At 46.3% G+C, this 18,693-nt stretch overlaps 1 protein-coding gene across 2 annotated transcripts in view; it reads right to left on the bottom strand.

Annotated features, from left to right (window-relative positions):
* The window catches only part of PTPRT (protein tyrosine phosphatase receptor type T), a 929,565-nt gene that overhangs the window by 139,941 nt on the left and 770,931 nt on the right, over positions 1–18,693 (bottom strand). For both annotated transcript variants that reach the window (XM_054723794.1, XM_054723796.1), the window contains one exon: positions 5,298–5,433. In XM_054723794.1, the coding sequence (XP_054579769.1) occupies positions 5,298–5,433 (136 nt within the window). The remainder of the gene's footprint in view (positions 1–5,297; positions 5,434–18,693) is intronic.

Raw genomic sequence — 18,693 nt, 5'->3', positions numbered from 1 at the left:
GAATGTAACAGATGTTAGTTTTGGGACTTTCTAGAATAGGTCAAGAAGAAGCCTTGCAGCTCAGTCTGGGTCTATGCAACTCTCATTTTGAACCCTGAGTCTCCGTGTAAAAAGTCCAAGTATTCTGAGGTTGTTATGCTGGGGAGAGCATGCGAAGAGACCATGTGGAGAGGCCCCAAGACGGCATGAAGAGCTCCAGCCAGCCACAGCAGTACATAACCAGAGCAAAATTCAAACTTCATGAAAGAGCATTGCACTAACAGAGAGGAATTCCAGTCTTTAGTCTGAAGAGACTACAACTTGAATACTGTGCCTTCATTTCTTAATCTGATTCTTAGATTAGTTGAACTAGATCAATGACATGGGTAAATACCAACTTAAACAGCTTTGAGGTGTGGAAACGTATTATGCCTTAGCATCCCAGTACTACCATTTGCTAACGGATGACCTCGAGCAAGTCACTAAATATCTCAGTTTCTCCACCTCAAGGTTGAGGGTAATAATTATCTATTCGCAAAAGTCATTGTGGGCATTAACATTAAATTATATTAATCTAAATTATATTTAAATTATATACGATATATAAAGTATTATAAGTAAATTATATTAATCTAAAGCAATAGATTATATTAATCTAAACACCTGAAATAGAGTAGGCCTCAATAAAGAGGAATTTATGACCCGATCTCATCCACAAATATAAGGTTTGCCACTTCTCACTCCGGTGACCAAGAACAAAGTGTTCACCTCTTTAGGAATATTAAAACAGTAATAAAATACAAACAAATACTTAAGTAGCACTATTTTATAGTCGGCATTGTTCTCGGCTGTTATCAGGCATTAAATTATGTATTCCTCACAACCACCCTGGCAGGTAAGTATTACTATCACCCCCTACATTACAGATGAGGAAACTGAGGCAAAAGAGGTTAAATATCTTGCCTAAGGTCACTCAGTTGGTAACCAAATTTGATTGAAACATGGCTCTAAAGCTCATGTTCTTGACCACTAACTTGTGCTTTTTTTTTTGAGAAAGGAAGAAAACAGATGTGTGAGTCAGGCATTGCGATGCCACATATTTATCTCTTTTAATCCTACCCACAGCCCTAATAATGGAGCATTATTTTCATTTTTATTTGAGGAATATCAGGCTTTAAGAGGTCACTCGTCACTAGGTCTAAGGTTTTGTGTATTTTTGGACCAGTTCTAAGACCTCCATCCTGAGCCAGGATTTCATCACTGTCAGCAGCCCCAGGCTGCACTCCACATTCTGGCCCCTCTGGCTTTTATGCTGTTAACCTTCAGGACTCACCTCTGCCTGGACTACCTCCTCATGACAACATGCTTCCTTAGCCTTCAACCACCACTTCCAAACAGCTTTTCTGAGTTATTCTGTTTGTTACCAAAAGCCAGTGCTATCAAGGCAACTACAGAATGACAACAACTGGCAATCTTTTATTAATTGAGTACCTTTTCCCAATTAAATGGCAAAGTATTCCAGGCAGGGATTATAGTTCTTTATTCTGTGACCAAAACACAATATATATGTGTGTTTTCTGTAAGGCTTAAAGAAGATTTACTGAAGGTCTAAATTTACAAGGATACAGTGATATTGCAAGTAACAGATTGCCTGAGACCAAAAATCCTGAGCAGGAAGACAGCTGTGCTTAGAAAAAAACCAAAACCCAAACTTAATAAATAATGTACTGCAAAATTTTATTTTCAGCTGGCTTGCAAGATTGACTTGAGACACAGCTTCCCTTTTTGTTCCATGCTATATAAACAGGACTAAATTGTCTATTTAACCATCTAGTTGACCAGTTACCAATCCATCTAGCACATAAACCCATCCATTCATCCCTCCATCCAAACATCCATTTATCTACCCACTAAACAATCTATCTATTTAGCCCATAAACACACACACACACACACACACACACACACACACACACACATCTAAATGGAAATACTCGTCCTGTGTATCTCCATGCAGCCCCGACTCTATATGGTCCCGCTTTAAAAGAAACCCAGTCCAAAGAGCCAAAGGTATACAAAAAGAATTCTAAACTTTAATTTGCATCTTTTACAAACTGTAAGGGAACCCTGTTTGAATCACCCACCATCTCATAATCCTTTCTGCAACCTTTCATTTTTCAAGATCCCCTCTACCTGTTACAAAACAACCATGCAACAACAGCAAAATATCCCCTCTCTCCTTTCTCTTTTCTCTTTCTTTTCCCTTACATTTTGAATGTAATTGATTTAGCTTCTTTCATTAAGTCCTTCCCCTGGTCCCCTGTACATGTAACCCATTCTCTGCCTGATGTGTAGTTCAGTATCACAAAAGAAAACAACTAACAGCAAGAGAAAAACTCTCTTTGGAGAGTGACAAAGACGCTCTAAGGCCAAAGAAGATGAGCACTTCAGGGGAAGAATCTACGAACATCTTATGTATCCTGGAAATATTTGGCCACAACTTTGGTGAAGACTTTGAACCAGTGGACCCACAAGGAGCAGAGAAAACAGGGAGCACCATGCCCATGTCCATGAAGGTTAGGGAGAAGACCTCGATTGAGCCAAGAAAGGGGATGCAGCAGGTGTTTGACTTCTGGATCAGGAACTAACTGTGGATCATGATGGGACTGAAGAGATGCTGATACAGAATCCTGAGTTGTGATGATTTGCCTATTACTTAGGGGTTTCTTTTCCTTTAATAACACTTTAGGTTGCTGTGGACAGTGTTCTGGCCAGCAGTAAGTTAGTGGCAGACTCAATCAGCAATGAAATTTTCCACATAAGAGGTAAAGGAGCCCACAAAACCCTTTACTGGCCTTTGGGAATCTCTAGACATGAGAAGACATTGCAGGTTAGTGGAAAGAGTGTAGGCCTAGGCTTAATTTCTCTTTTTCTCCCTCTTTACCTTTCTCCTCTTTTCTTCTCTCTTCCCCTTTCCTTCCCTTTTGCCCATCAGTACATGATTATCAACTAGTTCAGCAAAACGAATTTTCTCCAAAAGACACTGCATATGTAAAAACTGATTGGCAAACTCCCAACCTCTGCCCATGGCCACAACACCTGAGATTTGCCTCTTGGGGAGAAATGGTGATCATGTGACAGCTGCTGGCTGGGTCTGATGGACGATTTTCATAGAGGTGGAAGATGAAGACATGCAGAGGAGGTTAAAAACACATAAAGGGACTCCCTTTATCCTTGCTCTCACCCAGGAAACAGAAAGCCCTTTCCTCCCTCCCCAAAAGTCACACGTTTCAGAAATAGCTGTTGGGAAGGAAGTGAAATTTCTTCACAAGCTCACAGCCGATGGTGACGTGGGGTAAGCCAGGCTTTAGAAAGAGCAAAATTGGAGGAGCATATCTGACTTACAAATCAGTGACAAAGAATGAGAACACTGCAGGTCTATCAAATAGAAATGCAATTCTATTAAACTGGCTACTTTTCCCAGGTAGACAATGCCAGCCTCCAATGTGCCTGCGATTCTAAGAAACATGATGATGATCTTGTAAGTGCAATGCGCTTACCCCCTTCCTCCCCGGCCACCTCCCCCCACCCCCCCCCCATCAAACCTAGCAGCTGACTTATCACCAAGACATTCAATACGGCCACATTTTAAGGATGATGGTAATAATATGACAATGTAGTGCTGTCCTTAACCCTCTGGGGGATCTTGCTCCCCAGTATTAACATAGTGCCTTCCCTTCCCCTAACCTCTCCAACCACAAAATCAGCAGCTGGATGAGAACCTTAACTCTTCAGTCATTCACTTGGGAGCCTGAGGAAGAGAGTGGTCCTTTTAGACAAACGATGTCAAAAAAGGACAAAGTCCTACCAATAAGATGTCCTGGCACAGCAGGCACTGACTGATTGAGAACAGAACCTTCTGAGACACAGGGACATTCTGGTGCCACAATGGCTAAGAGAAGGCTGATTGCGTGTATAGTGGGAACCACGATATTTCTGACTCACTGATGGCTGAAAATGGGAAATTATTATTATTTTTGTTTCACTTTCTTCATTTATATATTCATATGACCCCTTAAGTAGAAGCTGGACCACCTTGTCTTTGGGGCTATCTGTCCCTTTGTTTTTGTGGGGAGTGAATTTCAGGAGCACTTTTTATTCTACAGATGGAAGCAAGCCCCTGGTCCTTATTACTGGGTTTGCCCGAATTCTGTGAGTAACCAAATCCAGAGCTTTGGGCTGAAGTGTTAAGCAGTTTGTTTAATAATGTAAGAGTCTCTTTAAATTGGGGGCAGGGAAACTTGCAGGACATATTCTTATAATGTAGGTACATGCTTGGTTTGCTCTGGCAGATTGGGGGAGTGGAAAGGTGGAGGCCAAGGTTGAGACCACGGTGTTGAAGCTCAGAAGACATGAAGGTGTATGGTCGGCACGGAAACCTGGTACCAGGCAGGGGCTAAGCAGAGGTGGGCAGGGGGACCCTCTGTTTAGAGGGGTAACCAGTGCACTACAGGCACAGGCACAGCTAATGTTGATCGGCTTTCCTGGTGGACATGTCCCTTCCCTCCCTGCAATTCCACTGCATTATCCTCCCCTTGTCAGTGACTGATAAACAAGATGGCAGTGTAGGAACCTTGGGGATGAGGGAGGCATCTGTACTCTGGCTTTCATGAACAACACAGTCTAAAGGAAACACACACCATACGAGAAAACTGTGTTAGTTGACCAGACGTGTGCAGGGAGCCATCCTGTTGAGAGGTGACAAGCAGCACCAATCCAGCTGGGAAGGTTCTGTGGGACACAGAGGAAGGAAGGAACTTTCCCTTGAGACTATTTCACTACTGAAAGCTTTATCCCAGTCATGCCGGGAATGCTGCTGCTCGACCAAAGGGAAATCAGGGGTAAAAGAGGATGTGAAGAGCGAAGCATTACTTTTCTGCAACTGCATTTCTGGGCTCATCTGTGTTCCTGGGGCTCCCCCGTTATTTTGATGACATGACCAATCACAACAGAGCAGTGACATTAGAGAAGACCTTTTTCATGGTATAAAGAATCCCACGGCACATCAAGGTGGCCGAACCATAGGGATCACTATCCCTTAAGAAACTGACCATCTCAGGGCCACACACAACGCAGGCAGCACATGCCCTCAGCCACCAACAAGATGAACCACAATTGGCCCAAGTATTTCAGGACCTCGGCAATCATAGCCATAGGTCCTTGCTGGAAAGTGATTAACATAGCAATGACCTGGCCATGTGACAGTGTTGTGGCCACCTGCAGTCGCCATAGTCAGCAGGACAGCAACCCAGACTCACCTCCTTTTGATGGTGAGCATCACGCCCAAGAGAATGATGATGAACATGAGAAGGCCAGCGATCACTCCAGCCATCTTCACGGTGTTGTCCACCTGCTTCTCTGGCTCCACGGTGTTAGAATTCTGGGTGGAAGCACCTTGCAGGGGAAAGGGGGAGGATAAAGATGTTGAAAAGGCTCATACATGTAGCTAGGCAATAATGGCAACGACAACGGCTTATATTTATTGAGAGCTAACTGTGTGCCAGGCACTGTGCTAAGGGTGTTAATCATATTGTCCCATTCAATCCTTCTGAGGATGAATCCCTTATGAGGTTGGGATTGTTATTATATCCTTCCCCCCCCCCTTTTTTTTTTGCAGATGTAAAAAGGGACATCAAGAGAAGCTGAGTCCCCTAGAGTTACACAACCTTATCATCCTCCTTATCATCCTTATCGTCAATTGGAGGATTTTATCCCTCATACTGCTTATCTCTAGGATCAAGCCATGGAATTACAGTTCCATTCTTGGGTTCAAGAAATTATTCCAAACCCTACTTCATCCTTTCAGGTAAATGGTGAAAACAACAGCTTTATGTTAAGGTCGCACAATAAAACCCACTGTATTTACAAAGATAAAAACACAGTTTTGTGTTGTGCCTTACATGAAGCAAATGGTGAGGTAGAAATTTAGCGTTTTAAAAGGAAATTTCCTTGGATTCAAAGAATGCTTGTATGTGACTAGGTCCATGTTTTGAATGTAGTACTGATGCTGCAGGCTCTGCCAGACTCGAACTCAGTTCCAGATAGAAGTGTCCTCTGCCCCCGGGGCTGGGCCCTTTCATGGATCCACCTCTGTCAGTCCTCACAAACACTCCAACAAGCAGAAATGATTTTCCCATTTTGTAGATGAGAAGACCAAGGGAACTTGCTGAAGGTCACATGGCTGATAAAGGTCAGGGCCAGGATTCCACAGGTTTCTGACCCGAATCTAGGCCTTAAGAGTTAGAAACCCTGTATTCCACTTTAAGTCCCCTGCCCCCATACAATGATTTTGCTAATAGCAAAAGCAAGCAGGCAGAGAATGCCTAAGCTCAACCTCTTCATGAAACATACCAGGGAACAGAGGCAACTTCCCCCTCCAGACACCTGTGTGAACACTGCTGGAGAGCACTGCTGGTCTGGCACCCGGAGGAAAGAAACCCCTCCTGCTCTTCAGCTTCCCAATGGTGCCAGGATTGTGTGAGGCCCCTAAATCCAAAGCATCCTCTTCCTCACCCGTCCCTATTTTTTTTGCTACCTCAGCACCAGCTCATCCATCATCAGCGACATCTTCTCTGGTTGCCTGTGCCCCTGGGAGAGTTCTTGTCTTTTCTCTCAATTCTGATAACTCCACTACACTTTGCGCATACTTTAATGTCCCAATATTATTAGTTATTTGTTTTCTCATTTGTCTCCTCCAGTGGTCTGCAAGCTCCTCGGGGGCGAGGTTATGCCTCCTCTATCTTTGCTTCCTCATGTTAACCCAGCGCCTGGCTCCTAATAGGTGTTCCCTTAATGTTTGCATTGTTCAATGTTTAGCTGAAGGGATGACATCGCTGCCCACACACATTTGTTCTCATGAAACCAAATTGAGTTTCTCCTTTTCCAGCCACGTGTTCATAGACCTCAGCTGAGTAGAAGGGACATTAATGCTCGTAAGCTATGATTCTGAGTCCCCAGACTCCCTGGTGGTTAAGAACATCCCTCCAGCACATGGATGCATCCCTTCTTCTTGCATAAGAGCATCCAGTGTTTACTTTATCAGAGCACCTTCCCCAGACTCTCTTGTAACTTAGACAAGCTGGGTTTACTCAGCCAAGCCTCCCTAGTGAGAAGGGTAAGTCTTCCAGAACAGGGAGTGGGTCCTAGTCACCTCTCTAACACCAGTGTCTAGTCCAGGCCTCCTTCCTTATAATTGTTGGTTAACAGATGATTATTGAATGACATACAGGCAAGTGAACCACAGTTATTTGCTTCATTCATTAATTTGCTACTGAGTACCCATGAAGCGTGCCAAACTACGCTATCACTGGGGTCAGAGTTCCTCCTTTTGGAAGAAGTTATGGAGGAGGGTGTTTTTTTCCAGTTCCCCTCACCAGCTAAAGACAAAACTAGAGTATCAAATCCCAACACCATCTGCACAGGCTTTACTTATCTAGAGCCAGAGAATTCCTGGGGGAGCCAGCTCACTGCCTCTTTGGCAGGGCTGGGCTCACATTCCAGAGTTGGGGCTGGTTCCCAGTAGCCCCCATGCAGCCCCCCTTTCCCTGTTTGGAGACAAGAATTCTGAGCTATGTCTAGTCCCAGAGACATATGACGTGACTAAGCACAAAGGAGGCTGAGCACCTCAGAGCAGTTTCCTTAATAGTGTCAGAGTCTTTGTATGTGGATTTGAAGGGATGGTTGGCTCTGGAACATCCGCTCACAGGAGTAGCTGAACTTGACTTAGTGCCCGCTATGAGATCCTGTTCTAGAGACTGGGGTACAAAGGCAAAGGAGACCTGCAGAAGATCCCAGTTCCCCAGGAACACTGTTATTAGCTTGGTCTATGAGTGTCACACTTCATTCATTCCATACATAATCACAAGCACCCTCTATGTGCCAGGCATTGGTGATACATAGTGAGAAAACAGGCACAGCTCCTGCCTTCAAAGAGCCTACAGTGAGTGTTGGATGGGGCTTAGGGGATAGGCTTAATGAACCAAGAATCAATAATAGTAAGCTTTCAACTCTATTAAGGATCAGAACTGAGAGGCACATGACACTTGGGAAGTATATAATGGGGAAATGAATAAGTGAATCTCTTCTGGGAGGGAGTGGCCAGTGGGGTGAGCTCCAAGGGAGGACAGGCTCTAACTAGTGGAAGAGAAAGTGAGAGAGTCACATGGGAACAGCAGAAAAAAACAGCACTGGCCCAGGCTGTGTGATGGGGCAAGGAGCCCAGAGCATTCAAGAAATGAAAGAAACGTAGTATGATGAGGGTGAGAGAGAAGCTGGAGAGGACAGCACGGGCCTGTCCACACTGGACACAATAGGCCTCAATGAGAGTTTTTGTTCTTAACCCCAAGAAAAATAGAAAGCCATCCGAGTGTTATTCGTGGGGGCAATGATGCAGTCAGATTTGTATTTCTAACACATCATTCCAGCTGCACTGTGGAGCCGAAGTGGATGGGAGAGATAAATTTTGTAGGCAAATGGGTGGGGAATGATGTTGCCAGACTCAGATAATGGCAGTGCAGACAGAAAGATGCAATAAGAGAGATAATTACCTAAAATAGATATAAATAAAACCTCTTGATGGATTGGATAGGGGAATAAGGGAGAGGGGACTGTGGAGGAGGATCACAAGTCTGGCTTTCATAACAAAGTGGATGATGGTGCTTGCTGTTCATGGATTCAGGAAACAATAGAAAAGGAATAGCTTTAGAGGGAAAATGTGTGTGTTTGGGGAAATCTGAGCTTGAGAGATACTCTAGAAAAGTAGGAGCTCTAAAAGGTCTGAGCTTGAGGTAAAAATGTGTGACTCATATGCACCTAGATGGTACTTGAAGCTGGGAGTTGATGAAGTCACCCAGGGGGAGAATGAAGAGTGAAAGGAGACGCAGACTTAGATAGAGACTGGAAGGTCTGTGGTATTTAGTGAGTGGGTCGAGGAAGATGAGCCTGCATAGGAGAAGGAGAAGAACTGGCCAGACAGGTAAGAAAAAGAACCAGGAGTATTGTGTCCTAGCACCAATAGAAGAGGGTGTTTCAAGAAGGAAGAAGAAATCAACAGTGCCAAGCACTGCTCCTAAGATAGAATCAAGCTCTATACCCAGATGAAAGTGAGATCTTGGATGCGTACTTGAAAACCTTTCCCAAATAAGTTCTAAGATGTTTCTAAACAGAAGCACCTTCAGCAGTGATCAGGAACTAGCAATGGGACGTACTTGGGGGTCACAGAGCCTCTGAGACATTCAGAGAGGCCACCTCAAAGGCCACAGCCCAGTGATTTAGACAGATTCAATGAATTCAGCCAAGAGTCATCGAACTGACATGCCAGACTCTATACAGCAAAGTTACTGTGAGGAGCCATGCTTGGCTGGTCTACCTAGGCTCCAAATACAGGGACATGAACATCCCCTGGGGCATGGCAAGTCTAACTCCCACTTCAGCATCCTTTTAAGGGCCTTTGCTCTGGCTGCTGGGGATCTGTGCCTCTGTTCATAAAGGAAGTGCTGACAACGTTCAAACGGGATACAGTATAGACAAAAGGGCTCTGGGATCAAAGGCCAGGCAGGATATACACGTGGCTGCTACATCGAGGAAAACGAGAGGGATAGAGACAGAGGATAAGCCAGTCCTGGCCTTGCTGCAGTCAGAAATGTGTCCATGGGGCTCACGTCATAAGTGCTCCATGAGCAGATGAGAACCTGTGATAGGACTTAGGAAGCACATGAGGTTGGCTAATGATGGGGGCTCCTGGCATTGTGATCAGCTGTCTCAGGCAGGCGAGGAGCTCCTTATCAAATAGAAGCTCATATCACTACTTCTTAAAAATTTAGCTTAAATGTACTGATCCATTACTGGGTGTCGAGAAATATGCTAAGCACTTTTCATATAATAAGTCATTTGATCTTCTTAACACTCGACACAGAAGGAGCTAGTTTTATTTTCTCTTTTATATAGATTAGAAATGTCCACAAAAGGGTGATGTGACTTGTGCCAGGCATTAATCTAATCAGCGAGTTTCAGAGCTGGGATTCTGTGTTTGGGACTCATCCTCTTATCACTACAATGAACTGTCCTTGATGGAGTTGTAGTTAAGGAAATGCCAGCTCTCAGTCCACATAGAAGGACAGCCATCTGACCCACTGGCCTGAAATCCAAGGGAACTCTTCCGAGAGGCAGAACTGGGAACCATTCAGTAACATGGTCGTTACATTCCATTTGCCCTAAGCCCATCCTTTTCATGAGAGTCAAATCCCAAAAAGCTCTGTCCCTGGCCCTGGATGACTTCTATCAATTAAGCAGGAACTGGGAGTCTGAGAACTGAGAGAAGGGGAGGTTTCTGAATGTGTCCTCTTCATCTCCGTCTCCACTGGGAGCCAACCTGAGAATAGTCCAAGTAAATCAGAACTGGTAACGAGGTGCCAGGTGGTGGATTTATCCACTTGGAGCAGCTTCAAGGCTCCACTTGAGTCCTTTGTAGGATGTAGTTATCAAAACAACCTTGTGAACTCAGCCTGCACTGGCAGAGGACCCCTGTCTACAACATGAGATTGTGCGCCCGACCTCCTACCCCAGCCAGCTATGCCCTCCAAGCTCTAAATGCCCCCAAAAAGGCTGAACCAGTCCTCTCCAAGCAGCCGATGCTAACCCTGCTCTTGACTCTTTCCACAAAAGCTATTGTGGCATAGAATCTAGTCCCCTCCTAGCTCCAGCTCACAGTCCACATCTGGCTTTCACCATACTACTTGTCCACTTTTGCACATGGACACATGGTGCCCAAGGCATGGCTCTTGGTCTCTTGAAGTCTGTGCCCCCCTCTCAATATTCACCCCACACATAGGACCCAGTCACCATGTTCTGTCTCTCCTACTGCCTCCTTCCATGTTACCAAACGACCATGATGGTTTATATTCCCCAAGGTTTCCTAGGACCCAGCAAAGGCAATGATGTTCAGCTCCACTCTGCATTAGAAGGACGAATTTGATGAGGTTTGTCCAGTTGGGGATCCCGCCTCTGAGAGAGAGCTCCAGGGTGAAGATAGGCCTAGAGCCTTGCCACTCAAAGTGTGGCCAACTGACCAGCAGCATCAGCATCACTTTGGGAACTTATCACAAATGCAGAATCTCAGGTCTCACCCCAGATCTATTGAATCACTATTTTATCAAGAACTCTAGGTGATTTGGGTGCTCATTAAAATCCAAATATCATTGGCTTTGGAGGAGCGGATGTCAGAATCAGGGCTTCTTGGCCTAGAGAAGGGAAGATTCATATGAGTCCTAATCTTGCCTTCCAAAAGTTAAAGGACCATTGTGAAGGATGGAATGGACTTGGTCCCTTGAATTTTAAAGGTCAGAGCTAATACTAATGGATAGAAGTGACAGGGACAGATTTGGGGCCAACACAAGAAAAGGCTTTAATGTGGAAGTGCTATCATGCTGAGGCCTAGCCCAGCCCCTTCCAATGTGGTATTATGATGTAGAGAGGAGCACAAAAGCAGTGATGGTTCCCAAGTTCTTTTCAGGGTTAGCCCTCCCTTTACCTGCCTACTTGGTCTCACCTCCTAGGCTTCTTAGATGCTCAACCAAGCCCTCTATATCTTGACCTTTCTTCTCTGCTATTGACCCCACCTCCCACCTCAACCCAGCAACCCTTGATTCCAGGGACACCCATGCTCTGGGTGAAAGACAATCTTCCTGTCATCCTTAAAGCCATGAGACACCCATGGGGCCCACCTCCAGACCTGCAAGTTACCAACAAAGACAGGAAAATGTGTCACCAACAATGAAAGGCACTGTCTGGGCACACAGCGCGCTCCCCATCAAGCAGAAGAGACCAAATGACCTCTAATGCTCCTTCTTGAGGTTTGAGATGCTATGGTTTTATGAGATCGGTCTAAAGTAATGGGTTTAAAATTAGAAATACATGAGCTTGCTTCCAGACTCCTTCACTAACTCATTGTGTGACCCTGATCAAAGCTGTTAAACAAATGCGATCTGATATCCTCATTTATAAAATAGGGAGTAAATGCCAAGTTCACAGGGATGTTCTAAGGATAAAATGTAACAATGGAAGTAAAAATGCTTGGAAAACTCTGAGGAACTGCTCACACATGTGGCACACTGACGGCATGACCTTGGAACTGGTGCCAGAGAGACAGCAGGGTGTTTGGGTGTCTATAAACTGTGGGTGCACAGTGTACTGGGGCAATGCCTCCTTGCAACCTGCTGCCTGAGTTCATCCAATCCTTAGGATGAAGGCAGGCAGAGCCCCCAGAGTGATTCATTTCACTTCCTCTACAGGCCAGGCCTGTATCAGGCTCACATGTGGATGACTTAATGGCAGCAATAGCATAATTTGGCAACAAGGGATTAATGATTCATTCTCCAAGTGCTCTCACTGGCTACAGGCCCAGTTCTATAGCTATTTGCTCCGTAAAGATACGGAGCAAAAATAGAAGTTGCAGATAAAGAACATCTAATTGCAATTGATAAAACCAAGTAAATCCCAGTGGAAGCCTAACCCACGCTGATGATCATTGCTGATGGTGAGGAAAGGAAGCCGACTCTCGGGGACACAACTCCTGAAAGTTGAAGTCTTTAAAATACTCAGTCGCCTCTTAGCTGTCCAAGGGCATATTATCCCCCAATCTTAGCGTGTTGGCAGTTCACCCATCTACTTAATGAGTTCCTTGATGAGTTTCTCTGCTTTTACTCTGGCTTTGTGTGCATCTAACGCCCAGTAGAGAGAAGCTTTGAAACCCTGCATCTGAGCTGCTGCTACCTCTATGTTAAGCATTGCAGGCTTCTCTGATTATGGGAGTTTTTCCAAGAGGAGGCAACAGGGAAAAGATGAGGAAGCTGGGCAACTTTCCAGTTCTTCTAAAGCCAGGTACGCACCAAATCCCTTCTTGCTTTTTGCTGGAAGCGAATTCTCAGAATGGTAGGCTATTGTTAAGATGAAACTGAAGTCCAGATAGGAAGAGTTGGTAGGAAAGCATCTGGATCCTTCATTAGATGAAAGCCTCCAGACTTTACAAATTGCATCCCAAGGCGTCGAGAGCATTTGTGACTGTGACCATGAACTAGGTTGGCAGTATTTGAGGACAGAGATCGTGGCGAACAGGAGGGGTGCGAGAAGCCTGGGGAGAAACAAATGCTGTTGCTGACTTTTCTTTTAATGGAAAAATGTGGATTCCAGATATTTCACACGAGTAAGTGTGATGTTGATATAGAAAAAAAATATATAGACCAGATGATTAAGTCATATTTTCTTTTCATTCCATTTACTAAAGGAGGGATTAACCACTACAAACCAGCACAGGCTCCGCATTAGTCAGCATCCAACCGGGAAAAGGGAAACTGCTCCAAACACTTAAACTGGAGCAAATTTACCAAAGAAGTGGTACCCAGGTTCAGGAGAGGATGGTGAGGCAACCCAGAGGGTGACATCACAAGCCATTACCCAGACCAGGCTGGAGAGACAAAGGGCAGAGGTGGGGCCATCTGTGCCCAGAGGTCAGGGTCGCCAACAGAAGTGAGACTAGAACTGTGTCAGGCCTGTACAGTTCTTCCCTCTTGAGGCCACAAGGGAAGCCTTCTCCTTCCTCTTGCTCCACAGTCGATGTCTCCTTTTGGCCAAACCCGGTCACTACTTGACATGAGGCCCAAGGGTCACCTGCATATCCCAGCACAGCAGCAGGGGGTGAGCAACAGATGGATCTGAGGCCAAATAGACCAAGGGCCAACATGCGCTTTTCTAATTTCACCTCGTTGCCACTTTTGGGCTGTGTCTGGACTTGTACCTCCAGAGGAATGGTCAGTAATGTGTCTTGCACAAAGTCATGGCCAAGATGGAGACATTGTGACTGGCTTTCAGGACAGCCAGGTATAAAAGTGGACTGTATCTACAAGAGTCAGGATACCTGACCACATGTGAAACAGAAATATTATTAACAATAAAGAGTTAACATAGACTGGGAGTTTTTACTACAAGCCAGGATGCTGTTTTAAGCCCTTCATTTATACTATCTCTTTTAATCCTCACTACAATGCTCTGAAGTGGGTTTTCTCACCATACCCACTTCAGAGATGGGAAAACTGAGGCTCAGAGAGACTAAGTAATAGTAGAAAGTGGCAGAGATGGGATTTGAACCCTGGCAGTCTGATACAGAGTTTATTCTCTTTAAATCGTTATACCATTCTGCCACTTCTCTCTCCCACAAACGGGGGAGACATTGCTAAGCAGGGAAATCTGGTTGTCTTTCCTCAAATATCAGGAAAAAAAATATAGACTGGTATTTAGGGAATCTAGACCCTGATCATGACTGGCAGATTAAGATGCCTTTGCATTTATTCCTGTCCCTGCTCAGTTTGCCACCTGCTTGTATCATGCAGCTCCATTTATCCCAGCTTTTCTTTAAGATTATCTCATCTCCTCTCATGCCCTCTCACCAACATATAATATTCTAATATCCAAGGGATTGATGAACATGTCATATGAATCTTGTTATAAGGGCCAAATTATACAGACTTTGCTCAAATGATATTTACACTTGACCTTTTAAACTTAAGTTCCCTCATCCTTTTCATTTTCCTTGTATATCAGCCACCATCTCCAAGCCCTTAATATATTGCATTTAGCTTTATTATTAATCTTTGGTCTTTCTCTATAATACCTTTCTTGATATTTAGCAACCAAAGCATCCCATATAATTTCACCGGGAGACAAGTCTCGCTTAAGTTTAGGCAACTATTTTCTACTTTATTTCCAACACTCTTTCTTTGATCTCACGATGACTAATTTTTTAAATTGCTGGCTACCTCCCCCGCATCTCGGGATGCACCTCCATCACGAGATCTGGTGGATAATGGAGTACATAAGAAGGATTATTCCATCATTCTTCTAAGTGATATCACCTAGGATGTTTCTCAAAGTAATAAATAAATTGCCTCAATTCATCATATGACAGTAATTGCTTTTACCCAAGATTTAACTTGGAGTCAATGTCAAGTAGCTGGAAAATACTACAGAGAAACAGGGTTTTCAAAGATAGCTCTACCCTGGCTGTGGAAAGCCACTGAATAAGTACTGAGTTAAAGTATAAAGAAGATACAGATTTATAACATCCCAGACTCCCTCAGTATTGCCCAGCCAGTCCTTAGAGGCGGGGATCGACTTCATCACAGACGATCCAACTAAAGCTGCTAAACACTGCCGACAGAGGCTGCCCTCTTTCCCAGACTTTAATGGAGGTTAGCACCCCAGGAGATAGAAATAGCTTTAATTGATTGTTTGAAAGCACGCTGGCCACACAAATAAATTGTTCCTCAAGTGCTGATTCCGCTTGGTCCCAGGCGTCTCACGAATCTCTGTTTTCAGGTAGGCCTTGTTTTGCACAGCGAGTGCTCTGTGTAGGTCAAATTCTAGTTCAATCACTTCACACACAGTAGGAAAGGAGGCTATATAAACCCTGAGGGTGAATTGCTACAGGGTGCAAGAAAACTCCTTTATTCTAAATTTTTTAAAAAAATGCATTTGGAATTCAGCACAATGGACTTAGTTAAGACCAGTCATGACTGACTAATGTCGTGCACTTTCATTATTGATACATCTCTTGTAAGGCACATCCTTTCAAGGCTGTACTGGTGGTGGGCGGAGAACCCCTTTATGTTTCCCATGGTCTCAACTGCTCCCCCTTGTGCCCAGGGAAGGCCTTCAGCAGGAGTGCCTGGACCTAGTCCGTGACCAGAGTAGGACTGTAAGCTATGGCTAGAGCTGGGTGTGACACTGTCTAGGAACCCAGAGATGGGTGCACTTTGTCGACTGGTCTAGACATCAGGACACAGTTAAGGTTAAGGACCAGGATGTGGCTGGGATAGGGGTCAAATCTGAAGGAGGAATCAGAAGTCAGCTGGTGGCTAGAGTTTGGGAGGGTTCTGCTGGTCAGTCTGTACTCAGGGAGACAGTCAACCTATGCCCATGAAACCACACAAAGCTAAGTGGCCTCCAAATGGATCAGACCCATATAGTGGCCTCAGGAGCACCAACTCAAGCCTTGGCCACCAAGGAGAAGTCTTGGGCATTGCCCAATGTATGTGGTGCCTGGATGATAATGAAGATAGTGGATCTGCAGGTGAGGTGATTCACAGACACACCTGCTGTCTGGGAGCTCACTAACATATTTGTAGAGAGAAGCATGCAAGCTGTCAATCCGAACACAGTGGGATGGGTGCTAATAAACAGCTAACAAACAGAAAGAGAAGGGCACGCAGGATTCTGCTTAGGCATGATGGGACTACACACTTCATTTCCACATGTCATGAGCAGCGTGGGACAGGTCGGGCATCCCTGAGACCAGCCGGTGGCTGCCTGCCACCACTCCCTCCCCAGCTCCCTGTGGTCCAGACCAGTCTGTCCTGCTGATGAGGAAGGGCAGGCCAAGTCCGCTCAGCCCGCGGCCCTGGCTCCTGCAGCAGAAATCTGTGCTGAGCCAGGAGCCCAGGCGGCTCAAAGCTGCTTAACTGCGGCAGAGAGGAGCACCCACGGCCTGCGTTGGGGATTAAGGGTTTAGTCTGAAGAGCAGATGTAAAAGAGAACACTCGCTCTTTTGGATGCTCTGCGGCAAAGTCCCTTTAGACTTTCCCAGGATCAGAGAGCGTGTGGCCGCACTGAGCAGACACGTTCTTCCTGTAGCGTCAGAGCAGTCCTGGGGCAGCCGGCGGACGGGGGAGCCTTCACAGGAGCAGTCAGTGGAGAGATAAGCACAGAAGCTGACCAGGGATGGTCTACGGTCACACAGTGCCAGGACTCTGAGAACAGGTTACGACAGCCTGGTTGGTGAGGGAGAGGCCAAGGCCAGGAGGCGACCAGCACAGATGCTGCGACCATGCAAAGGCAGGAGGCAGGACCAGGACGAGGACATCAGAGCCACAGAGTGAAGACCAGTCCTGAGCCAAACATGGGATGCAGCCAAAAGGGGACCCCCGGGGAGCCCCGCTGAGGTGGCAGCTCTTGGCCTTGGTCTCCGTGAGGTCTGCAAAGCACAGCTCTGAGAGTGGCCCCGCCCACTGCCCAGGGGTCAGGAGTGCTGCATCTCCAAGGGCATTAGTTCCTGAGGCGGTTGTAACAAATGATCACAGGCTGGGTGGTTGAAAACAACTGAAATTTGGAGACACAAGGTCTGCAGTCTAGGGGTGAGCAGGGCTCCCCTGAGACGGGGCAGAGTCCTTCCTGGCCCCTCTTCCTGGCTGTGGTGGTGGCTGGCCGTCCTTAGCGTTCCAATCTCTGCCTCTCGTCACACAGTGCTCTCTTTGTGTCTCTGTCTTCCGTGCTGTTTCTCTTCTTGTAAGGACACCGGTCATATTAGATTAGAGCCACCCATGACTTCATCTTCACTAATAACATCTGCAAAGATCCTCTTTTAAATAAGGTCACATTCACAGGAACAAGGGGTTAGGACTGCAACCCGTCTTTTCTGGGAGACACAATTCAACCCATCACAGCAGGTTCAGCTGAGTCATGATCCAAGCAGCCTGGGAATGGGCCGCCCACGGGAGGGAGGTCTTCGCATTTCATAAGTCACATCAAATGCTAATAGGAGTCGGGGCCCAATGGAGAGCACGTGGGAAGAGGGACAAGACTCCTGGGTGGTTACAGACTCGGCGGAACAGGAGGCTTCTAGAAGGACATGTCCTGGCTTTATCTGTCTGAACAAGGCAGCAGGGTGCACCAGGGACTGAGGCGTCCCTAAAGCTCTTACTCAGAAACATAATTCAATTCTTTCCAACTGACTCCGGCCAAATTGATGCCCCCCCCCCCCCTCCCCACCACCCCGCGAAGTGACAGCACTGCCTGACTCAATGGGGCAGGAAGGGGGAGGAGAGGCAAAGATCTGCTTGGCTCGGGCAGCTTTGTCCAAATCTTGCCTCTGGAATAGGCAGCTGGCAGCAGACATCAGAGTGCCTGAAAAGGAGAGAGGTGCACAGGAGGGGGCGAGCCATCTCTAGGGAGGATTAGTGGAAGCATGAGCGGGATCAGAGCGAACAGCCAGTCAGCATGCAGCATGGAATTCAGATTAGTGCGGCGAAACTGAGCGAGGGTAATAAAACCAGCAGCGGGAATGGCATCGATTGTGGAGATTCCAGCCAAATCCACCACGAACATGTTTTCTTTCTTCTAGACTCTGCCCCTCGGTTTTGAAAGCAGCAACACTGAATGTCTGTTCTGTACGGAAAGCTGATCTGTGCCCCTCCCCAAAGGATGGGAGAAGCAGCTCTTCTGTAAGCAAGAGAGGACAGAAGCAGAAGCCAGGATCCAGTGTGCGGTGCCTGTTCCTGCTCACCGGAGGCCTGGGGAGGTGTCCCCTGTGATGCCCAGGCTCCCTCCCCCAGCCCCACCTCCCCTGGGCCAGCACCATGCGAGCCCAGGCTGGGCAGTGGGCCCAGTGGGGCTGCACGAGCAGATCTGGGGGAGCCCCATTCTAAAGCTCCAGAAAGTCAGTCTCTAGGAAGCTTGGCAGGGGGAATGGGATACTGGGAACTGGCTGTTTACTGAGCCTCGACGCTGTGCACATTCACTTCTGTTCAGCAGCTGGGCACAGAGACAGTCAAGACCTTTAACCTCTAGCTCTGCACTGCTCACAACGCCACCCGTGGTTTCTGAGCCTGT

Source organism: Eptesicus fuscus, chromosome 12 (genome assembly GCF_027574615.1).
Source record: "Eptesicus fuscus isolate TK198812 chromosome 12, DD_ASM_mEF_20220401, whole genome shotgun sequence".
Classification (NCBI taxonomy): Eukaryota; Metazoa; Chordata; class Mammalia; order Chiroptera; family Vespertilionidae; genus Eptesicus; species Eptesicus fuscus.
This window is presented reverse-complemented; position numbering and strand designations above follow the sequence as displayed.